General features: G+C 40.3%; 1 protein-coding gene across 4 annotated transcripts in view; it reads right to left on the reverse strand.

Annotated features, from left to right (window-relative positions):
* Positions 1 to 12,310, reverse strand: part of SIK1 (Protein kinase superfamily protein) — an 88,142-nt gene extending 75,832 nt beyond the window's left edge. For all 4 annotated transcript variants that reach the window (XR_015688971.1, XM_087668660.1, XM_087668659.1 and 1 more), the window contains exon 1: positions 11,197 to 12,310. Coding sequence is in view for 3 of the 4 variants with exons in the window: in XM_087668660.1 (XP_087524786.1) it covers positions 11,197 to 12,169 (973 nt within the window). In the remaining variant the exon portion in view is untranslated. The remainder of the gene's footprint in view (positions 1 to 11,196) is intronic.
* Positions 12,311 to 13,973: the final 1,663 nt, after the last annotated feature.

Here is a 13,973-nt window from a genome sequence, read left to right on the forward strand (position 1 = left end):
GTCTAGACAACCGTGAAAGCTATCTCCACTGATGGAGCCCACCAAATATGATGATGTTTGGCTAAAACAGCCCTCAAACTATTGTCATCTACTATTGTAGTCTCTTCAGGGGCATGTTACCAACTCCTAGAGGATCTCTTGCTAACTAGAATGGTATATCAACTATTGTAGCAACTATGGCTGCATCCTCACTATCTCTCTCAGCTTGCACAAGGCTGGAATGAGCCCCCCCTCCTCTCTCTCTCTCTCTCCCCCCTGCCTCTAAAACATCTTTTCCACTTGCATGGGCAAGTTTTACGAAGTAGCAGCCTTCTAATTCCATTTTACAACATTATCCAGCTTATTTAATTAATTTTCGAATTATTTATTCTGAAAATGAATTTAAGAATTATTTTAGGTGCTCAAAAAATTAACTTCACCAACCAATTATTAAATTAGCTAGGTCAATTTGTTTTCCAAGTATCCTTGAGCAACTATTAGCCCTTAGACTAGCATTAATTAATTAATTAATACCTAGTCTCTAATGTCACCACTCATATTAGTAGCCAATAAATTGGTTTAGGCCAAAATCTGACTCCGGGTGTTAAGCTAAAATAAGCATTACATGCTGAGTTAGCTATTAAACGACCCCAAAAATGCTTAATTAATGAAAACTCTAAAATGATGCATGGTTCAAGAGAGTTTTAAAACGGTGAGCGGGGCAAAGTCCTGAAACTTTCTATAAATAGGCATGCTACCAATCAGCCTCGATCTCGTTTTTACAAGTTTCAAGCCCTCTAGCTTTATCGCCCACACTCTATTTGCAGAGGACATCTCATCTAAAGCTGCCCATTGCTATCCACATCCCTTAGGCGTTTGTTTCCAGCCTCTTGTGAAAGTTTTTCTTTCCAGATTGCTACTGTCAACTATCACCTCTCCGTCAAGAAGGTTGCATTCAGCCTGTTGGCTAGCTGGGTTTGCTATCTCCACTCCCTAACAAGTTGTCACGAGGACGTGAAAATTTGATGCTTTGCTTATGTTTAATTGACATTTGATTAAAGGATTAATCAAATGTGCAATTAAAAGATGCACATGTGTTGCACATGTGAGGTGCAAGCTACTTTCTCACAGTTGAAGACCGAAGGACCCTGTGAAAAAGATAGGTGTCAAAGGCAAAAGTTGTAACAAGTTACACTCATTAGTTTCTAGGTGAATTTTGGTATCAGTTTGCCCCTAGGACCATTAATTGGCCATTAAGTGTCTGTGGTGACACTAGGGACTAGGCATTAATTAATGGATTAATGCTTATCTAAGGGTCAATTAATGCATGGGACCACTTTGGATTGCAAATGGCCTAGCCAATCAATTTTTGGATGGGCAAGGTTAATTTTTTGGGCATGGATTAAGGGTTGAATTAATTTTCAGATTTAATTAATTCTGAAAATTAATTAAATGGCTGGAAATTGCTGAAAATGGATTAAGAAAGCTGCCACTTGGCAAAACTTTCCCATGCAAGTGGGGGAAAGGCTAAATAGGGCTGAAGGAAGAGGGAAATCTCGTTTTTTAATTTTGGAGCTGTTGGGAAGAGGTGTTGGACTGTGGCTGCCAGCTTTTGGGGCCATTTCCCAACCATTGGAGACCATTTTGGTGATGGAGATTGCATATTCTTGACTTTGGGAAGCTGGCAATTGCTGTTGATGCACTTTCTCCTGAAGATCATAGTCTCTGATGCTCCTATTGTTGTTGGTGCATCAATTTCGGGCTAGTACAGCAGGGCAGCAGCTGATTTTGATCAGTTCTTAGCGACAAATCTCAAAATTTTCTCTCTCTACAGCATTCTCTCTTCTCCTTCAGCCTATACTCAGCCATTCTCAACAATTCTCAGCCATTCGGAGGAGATTTCAGCCATTTTTGGTGGGCTGATCTGTAATTTCAGCAGTAAACCCTAATTTACAGCAGAAATTAGGGTTTAGCAGTCACCTTGGGATCCGTGCCAGAGATTGAAGGCTCAAGGGATCAAAATCACCAGCTCATAATTGAAGATTATCAAGGGATTTCAGGAGCCAGCCCATCCCAAATTGATTTGGGGCAACATTTGGCTATGCAAGGGTCAAATTGAAGAAGTCCTGGGTGAATCAAGGGGCAAATGACCCAAAAGGCTTGCTGGTTATTTATGACAGCAAGAGCAATTGGTTAGCAGGAGGAGATTGAAGAATCTCAAGTTGTACTCCTTCCAATTGAATGAAGCTAAAGAAATACAGCAAGGGGCACCAGTTTTGGGGCCAACAGGAAGTCTATTGTCCAAGAATGTTATGGTAAAGTGTGTATTTCATTTTATGTGCATTTATTTATTGCTGTAATTAACTCTTAAATCAGGTTATCACCACCCATTCCAAGAAGAAAGGCTAGTTTCACAAGCTGTGTCTGACCTCTATTGCCGCTACCCTACACTTGTCCATCATCAGAAAGCTAGGTTTGGTCTCCTCAACTGTCGCGTTCATAATCCACCTCATCAACAAATCTATATTTGCTGTTTTCTCTCTCCTCTACCTATCCGATAGTGATCTAGCACCACCGCTCCAAGCCAACATATAAGGCCAAGTTGGTTGCTAAGGTTTTTAAGCAAGAGCATGGCATTGACTTCGATGAAGTCTTCTCTTCTATAGTCAATATGACTACCCTACGCTTAGATTTGACCTTGGTTGCGCATATAGATCTTGACCTTTATCAAATGGATGTCAAAACGGCTTTCTTACATGGGGATTTGCATGATGAGATTTATATGTAACGCCATAAGGGCTTTGAGGAAAAAGACAATGAGCGCCTACTGTGCAAGTTGAGAAAGAGCCTTTATGGCCCTAAGCAAATACCTAGGAAATGATACTACAAGTTCAATACTTTCATGCATTCACAAGGATATACCGACAATGATATAGATTCGTGTTTATACATGAAGAAGACCCGTAATGGCGGCCTTATGATTTTGGTACTCTATGTGAATGATGTGTTGATTGCTGGGAGTGTTCATGATAAGTTAGATGCCTTGGAAAGTCGCCTCAAGAAGAGCTTTGAGATGAAAAATATAGGACAAGCCTCAAATATTCTTAGGAAGAACATCACACACAATCGCTCTAAGGGGCTCCTTCACCTGTCACAAAAAAAGTAAATCTAGAGGGTCCTCAAAACGGTTTCATATACAAGACGTTAAGCCTATCGGTTGTCCTTTGCCTTCTCATGTAAAGGCCAATTATCCGCAGTATGATGAGCAAAAAGCCAAGATGGCCAAGATCCCTTATGCATTCATAGTGGGTAATTTTATGTATGCCATGATAGCCACTCGTCCTGACATAGCATTTACAGTGGGAGTTGTACATTACATGGCTACACCTGGCAAGCGACATTGGAATACCGTAAAGGGTATCATGAGGTACCTTAAGGCTTAAGGGCACTGCAAATATATGCATATGTTATATTGGCCAAGACACAAGAGTCGTGGGATACACTGGCTTTGATTATCCAGAACATCCAGACAATAGGAAATCCACCTCTAGCTATGTCTTCGCCTTTGCTGGAGGTGTTGTTTCTTGGATGTCCAACTTCCAAGATAAAGAGAGAAAGAATCTTGCAAGCACTAAGCCTTTCAAGAAGGCTCTCTAGTTAGGCCGTCTGGACGCAAACGTTGTATAACTAATATGGTTCCTACACTACATTCGAATTCTATGAGTGCTATATATTCAGTTGGGCAAGAATCAAGTCTTCCATCAAAGACAAAGCACATTGAGATGCGTTACTACTTAATCAAAGAGATCGTTGATGACAAGTCCATCAAATTTGTCAAGATCTCAATTGAGCAAAATCCTACAAATCTACTCACTAAAAATCTCTCAATAGAGCGTTTTGCCTTTCTTAGAAAAATGATGGACATTGGATGAGATGGCATCTTTCCTCATCCTGTTATACTTTATGTACATTTGTATTTTGTCACTTTTTTCTTGTTCTCTCCTCACTAGAGACACATTCACCTTTAAGTGGAAGGTTGTTAAGGGTAAAGGCGCTTGTGTCTACACTGCCCATGTATTCACTACACAAACAATACTCACACACCTGTACACTGCACATGGTGGGCGCCCATCACTATTAATTCATTCTTTACTCTTTAAGTGACTAATAGAATAAGGGAGGCCAATCACACATAGTGACTGTTTGAGTTTCCACAAACAATACTCACACACCTGTACACTGCATGTGGTGGGCACCCATCACTGTTACTTCATTCTTTACTCTTTAAGTGACTGATAGAATAAGGGAGGCCAATCACACACAGTGACTGTTTGAGTTTCCACATCTTGAGTCTCTCTCTCTCTTGCTCTCTTGCTCCATCCGCCATAGCTCACCCCTCCACTGCTTTCGCTTGCTCATGCTATCACTGGGGCTTCTCCCTTTACAGGGGTCCAATTCCACTTTACCAAAGAGCAAGTTGAGCTAGACACCATTCGCCTAGAGTTTGTGCCTTCATCACATAACTTTGCACACATATTGACCAAGGCGGTCAATCAGCCAATGTTAATGTATATTCTACCTAGGATCGGCTTGACTACACCCTCCCCCACTTCTTCAAATTGACGAGGAGAGGGTGATTCCCTCCAGCTTTCCCTTTCTATTTGAGAGGGGATACCTTTCTTCTATTGGTGATTATATAATGTTGTTTACAGTTTTTTCCAAACATTATGTATATTGTACTTTGTATCTTTATCCACATCATCGAGATGACATGATTGTAAAAGGGTACTTGGGCAAGTAAACAATTCCCCTACATGGACACAATCTAAGTAGCACCATTGCATAGCATTTTGCGTAAGCATGATCACACCTACATTGCCTCTTGCATACTTCCAATGCATTGGCATTATGTTCTATAAACACGCATCCATGCGCATTTATTCCTTTTCATTCTTTTGGAGTGGTCAACTCTAGATCCCCCCATATTTGTGGCATTGCACATGGTAGCCTCCCCTGCTTGCTTGGCTCCAATAGCTTGCTTTCGCATATCCTTTTTGCCACTACTTTTTGAAACAAAGTTCACTTTGGTTCCATCCACCTTTGCAAGACTTGGTGGGCCACTAGGCAACCAATGTGCACCCTTTGTCCCGATACCCTAGCATCTCTAGGGTGACCACTTGGACTCCCTAGGTAAGATAACCATCACCTCTGTAGTCTTGGTAGGCTACTAGGTAACCACTGTGCACCCTTTGTCCGATACCCTAGTTACTTTTGGGTGGGACACCTTGCATTAAGAACACATGAAAGACAAAAACACTCAAAACTTTGGATTGGCCTTCCTTTCCAGCTCAATTTTTGGGCCTAAGAGGAGATGTTGTGCTAAAATAAGCATTACATGTTGAATTAACCACTTAAACAACCCGAAAAATGCTTAATTAATGAAAACTCTAAAATGGTGCCCGATTCAAGAGCGTTTGAAAATAGTGCATGGTATGAGGTCCCAAAACTTTCTATAAATAGACATGTTACCCTCCATTCAGCCTCAATCTCGTTTCTGCAGATTTCAAGCCCTCTAGCTTCGCTGCCCATACCCCATTCACAGAGGACATCTCAACCAAGCTACCCATTGCTGTCTACATCCATCAAGCGTCTATTTCCAGCCTTCCACACAGGTCTTTATTCCCAAATTGCTATTGCGAGCTGTCAAAAGTTTGCATTCAACCTAGCGGCTTGTTGGCTGGCTGCATTTGCTGTCTCCACTCCCTAACAAGCCGCATTTGACCTCTGCTACTATCGCCCTGCACTTGTCCATCATCAAAAGGCTGCATTTGGTCTCCCTAGCTACCGCCTTGATAGTCCACATCATCAACAAATCTGCTTATGATGTTTTCTCTCTCCTCTACTTGTCCAACACTGAGCTAACACCATTGTCTGCTTTATTTGCTGTTGTCCACCATCTTGGAGGCTACCTTGTTGCATTTCGGGATCCGTCAAGAGTACAACACAGCCTCCCACTCAGCACCTCTACCTCAATCCTCCAAAGATGAGAGTTCAAGGTATAGTTTTCATTCCCTACATTGTTTCTTTATTGCATGAACATTGTATATTCAACATTTATTCATTGATTCAAATTTCCACTTTGTTCATTGTCTCCGAGTTACCCTAACCCTAACTGTGTTCTATTAAGTTTATGCTTTGTTGTACGCTTTCACTTATGTTTCTACACTAGGACATTTCTTCACACCAAGTACCACCTAGTACCTATCAAACATAACTTGTTACAACTTTTGCCTTTGGCATCAACTAATATCTCAAGGTCCTAGGTTACACGCTATGAAATAATTCACTTGCACCTCACATGTGCATGTCGCATTAGCAGACTTAATTAATTTTTAGTCAAATGCTAAGCAAAGCAATAAAATTTGACATCCTCGTGACTTTCCCATACATCACATGCATTAATAGTTGCATTTCCCTCATGACCAATACTATACAAACCATTTGCATGACCAAGATTAATACCATGAGACCCAAACACAGTGGGCTGCATATATGCATTACCAAACTTGCCACTTGTGCCCTAGCATCATGCCAACATTGGTTTACATGGGGTTATGCATATTGCTAACCATACTCGGATACATTGGGCCTTGCACACAAGGCGTTGGTTGCCACATACTATAAGGAGTTATGCCATGCATCCCCGTATGTGGCCCCTAACCCACCATAACATGGAAACTAGTGCCACCACTAAAGTATCATGGCTGCTGCCCCATCATTGTATGCATGCCCTGCTATCCAAAAAGCATTGGCTTGGCACTTCCAAGTTGACCTTGCATATGCATCAATTACCCCATTGGCATCATTTGCTTATGCTCACTATTGTTGAGAAATACGGATCTAGAGCTAGTTAGCTATGGTGGACGCAAATCAAACACACGATACATGATAGATAGAAGAGATTGTAACTCAAGTGAATTAGGTTCCAAGATAGATTAACTTGGAGTCATAAACACAATCTTGAGTGACTCAAAGTGAAAGTACCATTCCTCTTAAATGAGTGTCAAGTACATGCCTTTATAGCTTTTTGGATAGTACCACTTTTCCTCTCTATGCTTATGGGATTTCAGACATCTCTTCCTAGAGCATACATCATTGTCTCTCTCATACAAAGCCACTTATGGGCAAGCCTCTTTTGGGCACACATTTAGCCTCTATGGGCATACATCATTTGCTATTCTCAACAACTATCCACATTTGAAACATCATGCTGCTGTATTGGCTCTTCCTTCACTGCATCTTGCTATCCTAAAGCTCTTCAAAAACGATTTAGTCTTCTTGCCTTGGCTGCACTCCTTTAAGGGGTTCAAAAAGCACATAAACTAAGATTCATTTGCCAACTGCACAAACATTTCAACTGGCGTCCTCAACTGATATTTACACTAGGCATCAAATTCCTCTTCCTCTTGTTGATCATATGCTTCAAGAGGCCTAGAAGAACCCACATTTTGGTCTAAACCAGCATCATCAACTTGTTGTCTATGTTGCATGCCTTGTCCAAGATCAAGCATTGCATTTCTCCCAAAATACTCTGAATTTTTCAGATTGAGAGTCATCATCCCTACTTGATCCCATCTCACTATCTAAAAACATTCTTGTTGCAATGCTCAACTAAATACAATTTCAGCACTGGAGCAAAGCTTTTGACCTCCAATCACATGTCTCATGCCCACCAAGTCAAGGGATTTGATAGTATCCCAACAATGGAACCTTGTAACCAACCTTCCTTCTGAAGTAGGGTGGTAATAATTATGATTTAACAATAATTACAGCAAGTAAGCAACTCGCACAAATTGAAACACGCACTTTACCACTTAAATCTTGGACAACGGACAGCCTATTGGCACCAAAACCAATGCCCCTTGAGATATTTTTTTCAACTTTATTACAAAATGGATCCAGTACAACTAAGATCCTCTGATCTTTGCTAATCCAAGTGCTACTTGCTGTCAGAACTGACCAACAAGTATTCAAACCAATTTTGCCCCTTGGTTTACTTGGTAATTATCACCGTGCTCCTTAAAAGACAAATTCAACAACCCCAAATCTGATATTGGCTAGCTAGCTTCGTGAAATTCCTTAATTTTGACTACTGGAATTCAGGTCCTAGGCCCTCCATTCTGACCACACATCCTAAGGCAACTGTTAGACCCTAATTTCTATTGTAAATTAGGGTTTACAACAGAGATTAACCAAAATCTCCACCTTTGATGAGTCAAATGGCTAAATTTTGCTATGACAACTTGGGAGATTGGCTAGAGGATGAGAGAGAATGCTAAAATGAGAGAAAGTTCAAACTTCCATCACAAGAAAATGGAAGAAATCAGCTACTGTCTAGACAACCATGAAAGCTGTCTCCACTAATGGAGCACATTGAATATGATGTTATTTGGCTGAAACGGCCCTCAAATTGTTGTCACCTACTGCTATAGTCTCTTCAGGGACATGCTCCTAGAGGGTCTCTTACTCACTAGAAATAACTTGTCAATTGTTATAGCACCTAGCAACCTTCTCTCTATCTCTCAACTTGTACAAGGCTAGAATGACCCTCTTTTCATTTTCCATTATTATCTAGCTTATCAAATTAATTTTCAAAATATCAAGCATGAGTGTTTTGTATCCATTGAGCAAATATGGATTGTGACGGAATAGCAATATCACTTATAATCATTGGATTTGATAGATTGCAAGGATAGGACATTACATCTATCAAACTTGAAATGCCTTTTCTAGTACACTATCTTTTGGAAAAGACTACAATTCACTGGCTTAATTCTGAAAATAAATTTAACAATTATTTTAGTGCTCAAAATATTAATTCACCAACCAATAATTAAATTGGCTAAGCCAATTTGTCTTCTAAGTATCCCTAGGTAGTTTTTAGCCCTTAGATTGGCACTAATTAATTAATTAATACCTAGTCTCTATTGTCACCACAGACATTAGTGGCCAATATATTGGTTTAGGTCAAAATTTAACATCAGGTACTACCTAGTACTTGTCAAACATAACCTGTTACAACTTTTGCCGTTGGCACCAACAAATATCTCAAGGTATTAGGTCCCACATTATGAAATAATTCACTTGCATGCCACATATGCAAGTCACATTAAGCACATTTGATTAATTTTTAATCAAATAATGAGCAAAGTAATAAAACATCCTCGTGACACTTACCATGTCAATTGAATTGAAAGAAGCAAGAAAGTTGTAAAGGTAATTGAAATGCTAACTATAAGGGATTAAGAATTCTTTTTCATTGTGACGGCCTTTTCTTTTTTCTTATTATTACTCTTCTGCTTTCTATGTATTATTATGCTCTATTGCAAGCCCCAATTCGAGTGTTGCTGATCATGCAACTATTGTCTAGCTTGTTTTCTATTGTCACCAATTGCCACATATGCATGAACTGCTATGTTTGCAGCCTACAGTTGTCAAGCAGCCTGCCACATCATCAAATAGACTGTGTTTTCATTGGTGACAATTCTACTACCATCCTAATCTGCCACATCATCAACTAGTTGTGTCTTGTTGTTCCAAATTCACTATTGCCTGTCATGTCATCATTGCTAGCTGCATTTGCAATTTTCTGCTCCGTCTTTGCCTGTCCAAGTCGAAGTCTCAATACTAATCCAACATCCACTGTCGTGTTTGTTGCTAGCAGAACACCTTCAAAGGCTGCCTAGATGTTTCGGGCTCCATCAAGAATACAACACACTCTCCAACTCATACTCTCTGCCCCGGTCCTCAAGACACCAGAGTTCGGGGATTAGTATTCATTCACTACATAGTGTGTTTGCTACATGAGCATTGTATTAATTTCAAATTGATTCATTTCATTATTCACCATGTTCATTGTCTTTGAGTTCCCCAACCCTAACTGTGTTCTATTATTGGTTTGTGCTTTGTCCTGAGATTGTATTTGTGTTTATGTGTTAGGGCATTTCTTCACATGCCTGTCATGGATGTGACGGTTGACCAAATTGCCAACATTCAAGACCTTACAAGGATATTGTTTTAGAAAAAACATGTGACCAACTTCGTATTGTGCCTACTTGCAATATGGAATTCTTAAAGTACTTTCTCCCACAAAGTGAAAGTTCCAACTTCCTAACAAAAGGTTAGAGCCTTATTCACATCCATCTCCCTAGTTGCCAACCAAATAAAGAAACAAAGCACCTAAATCTCTTGGATATATCTCAAAATAGAATACCAAATAGATGAGAATATAGAGCTTGGCCTCTAGATAGCTTCTACATGAAGCTTTTGCCATGAACAATTAGCCAAGGATTGCTAAAAATCTAGAGTAAATCACACCAAATCTCTCGGATTTGTCTCAAAATAGAATTCCAAATGGATGAGAATGTAGAGCTTGGCCTCTAGGCAACTCCTACATGAAACATTTATCATGAACAATCAGCCAAGGATGGCTAAAAATCTAGAGTAGGTCGGCCTCACCAAATAAAGCACCCTATCTTATTGTTGCTACAAACCATCTAACATGGTGGGCTAAGGCAAGCCATGAGAAAGAATGATGCCCGAACTACATCAAAGTTCCTTTGGGGTAGGTGATCTCACTAGTCAACTGCCCCATAGAATTGGTGTGTAATCAAGGAAAACACTTAAATGAAGTAATTGAGCATATGTTGCCAACTTTCCTAGTCATCCACAAGTTGTCTCCCTACTACCTGTAAGCAAATGGTCAAGCTAAGTCTACAACAAGAATCTGATAAGTGTATTGAAAATGTGAACAATACTCTAAATAGCATATTAAAAATAGCAATTTTATGCACCTAAGATATAGCAATTGGACAGATGTCAGATATAGCAATTGGACAGATCTCATGTTTGTACCATCAGCATCTGTGATTGTAGGTATTAAGGTCAACTTCATTTCGTAAGCTAGGTTTTCCTAGGGGAAAGGGGAGGGTTTGTAGATAATAATCTACAAAACTAAATATGTACTTGATAAAAACAAAATGTTGTAATGTGATTGCATGTAAACAAAGACACGCCTACTAGCAATATTTGGAGCTCCAAACATAATGATAATATTCTGAGATCACCATGTGTTTAGCGGAAGAATTCATAAACTCCATCTTAAAAAAAATTGTACTTGATATAAGCACTAGTTTGTGAAATCAGATGCCAGCTTACCTAGTTCATCTAGAAGCTCGTACTTTAAGGATGGATCCTCACGAATAACATTTTCATGTACAGGACTGCTGGCCCTTCTCCTCACATTCTGGCTTTCTTCTCTTTGAACATCCTGTAGGATGCTTGATCCCCGTTTCTTCACAGCTGATCCTTCCACGTCTCTCTTGAAACTTTCAACAGCTCCGGAGATACCACTATAAGAATAGCCACCTCCATTCTTGGTTATAACGGTTGAGAAGCTGTCATCCGATTTGTGTACCACAGTTGAGTAGATATCCAAAGGGTCTTCGGATTTGTGTACCACGGTTGAGTAGATATCCGAAGCGCCTTCAGTGCTCACTGAGAATCCTAGCCCCGAGGTGTAACTTCCTCCTGATTTCTTCACAACAAATGTCGAGAAAGTATCATCATCTGCAGCTGGGGAGGCCTCCCTTCCCAAACGGGCTCTGTGAACATCCTTTTGCATGTACCGGATGGCCGCATCAAAGTCATCCCCACCTCGAAGCAGCACGCCGGCATCCTCCATGGAAGTGGCTGCACTATGAAGCACCACAGAGGAGTCGTCATCATCTCTGGTGCCTCCTATGGGGCTGATGTCATTCAAGTCGTCCGTGACATCAAATGCGTCAGTGCCCGCGAATCGCTTTGCCAGGCTCTGGAGGAGGGGGGGAGGTGAGTCCTCTTCCTCTTTGTGCAGCATGGTGGCATAGATGTCATTGGCTTCGTCGATGTCTATGTTGGAGCGCGGGCCGGCGCCTGTGTCGTCGTCGTCATCTGAGTGCAGGCCTGCCACGGAGGAAGCGTCACTGTCCCCTCGATGGATCACGACAGTGGAGAAGATGCCTTGGGAAGATGATGCATCGTCTGCTGCTCCTGCTGATGATGATGATGATGCTGCTGCTGGTACTCCGCCGCCTCTGAAGATCACGGCAGAACGGATGTCCGAGTCGCGTGCGTAGTCTCGAGACGCCATGACGATGGTTGCAGCATCACGGGCATATCGCTCTGAAAAAGCATCGAAAGTGAAAAGGAAGCGCCAGCTCGCGCCCGCAAATGCGTGCTGTCCATAGGAATAGCTGGCTCCAGCATTCACCGAGAGATCAAGCGGCCGTTTCTTATACTCTTCTCTCCTGGCCATCCAGTATTTAATACTATCACCATTCTTTTAAAAGGCACCTAACGATTTTGTATTGATTGAATATCACAGCTTACATGTATACTTGTAATGAGAGAGGGGAAGGGCTTACATCACAGAGGCGAATGTATTGATTGAACATCAGAGCCTACATGTTTACTTGTAATCAAAGGTTAATGTATTGATTGATTGAATATCAGGGCTTACATCTGTACCTGTAATCAGAGGCGAATGTATTGATTGAATATGAAAGCTTACTTGTAATCAAAGGTTAATGTATTGATCGATTGAATATCAGGGCTTACATCTGTACTTGTAATGTATTGATTGAATATGAGAGCTTACATGTATACTTGTAATCAAAAGGGGACGCCCAAACCCTTGATCATCCACTCAAAAAGTGGACCCCTCACAACATCCATCTTGGTGGCCAGCCAATTGAGAGCATAATCACTTTTAATATTAGACAAGGTGCCTTTGCTGCTACCCATGAGAATGAAACCTATGGCCTTGGGTTTAGCACATCACCTCACTACCACTTGAGTTAGAGGTTATTGGCAAAGTCCTCTTTTTTTGTGATGTCTTAGTTATATTACTTACGTCACATGAGTACCAAACTTTGTGGCACTAGTAAGTCAAATTCTGATGGCTTTACCATGGTCTCCCTTGCCTAAAGAAGCAAATAACTTAAAACTCTATGTAACAACTTTTTACCAAAATGAGTAGTCAAGTTGGTACGAACCAACACAACACCTTTAAAGACTTTCTCGTTTCTAGCTTCTCAAATTGGCATTAAGACCACGCCCTTGATTACATTCCCAATGTTGCTTTATCATGTCTCCAAGGTTTACTCCCCCTTTTAAACAATAATCAAATTTGGAACATTGGTTTCGTATTTTAAAAATGACACAATGTGAGAAGATTGACTAGAGACACTAGTAAAAGACATGTACTAGTTGGGTGACACTTTTTCAATGCACAAAATGCCTTGTGTTGCTATATTTGAGAATCAATATCATGACTTTTGAGATGGTATATTGGTTTACGCCAAATGATGTGCAACTCGCTAATGGAAGAGATGTGGGTTCAAATATGTCATCCTACTAGCAAACATGGACTTTTTCATCAACACAAATGATTGCATTATCATATATGCCCAAAATTGTAGCATATGACTTTTTGTTGACCCTCAAATCACCATCAAACTAGATCCCTAGCACCCATGGCGTTTTTTAGTGCTTCACATCAACAATAGAAACTAATTGATCACCTCAAATTTCCTTTTTCATGTGATATTTATAATGTCAAACTACAACAATCAAAGTGTCATTCTATTGTCTCCTCTACCCTATTTACGAGTGAACAACAAAAACTAGGCATACAAACTATTTTTTTAAACATTATAAGTAAATTATCACTATCGAAAGTTAGAGCAACAAAAACAAAGCATATGATGTGTCTATTTGGTCTTTGAAAACTCCTACCATCAAAAGCTAGAACATTAGTTTTACATTTTTCTTAACAAGGGGTAGATGGTGTGCAAATTGGCTAATTGTAAGAGAATAGTAAAAAGTATGCATGATGTGTCCATTCAATTTTAACCACCTGCAAGTAGAAAATAAACAAAACAAGGTTAGAGAAA

The sequence above is a fragment of the Lygodium microphyllum genome, chromosome 26 (genome assembly GCF_053477565.2).
Source record: "Lygodium microphyllum isolate KBCC chromosome 26, Lygodium_microphyllum_v1.1.10, whole genome shotgun sequence".
Taxonomy (NCBI): Eukaryota; Viridiplantae; Streptophyta; class Polypodiopsida; order Schizaeales; family Lygodiaceae; genus Lygodium; species Lygodium microphyllum.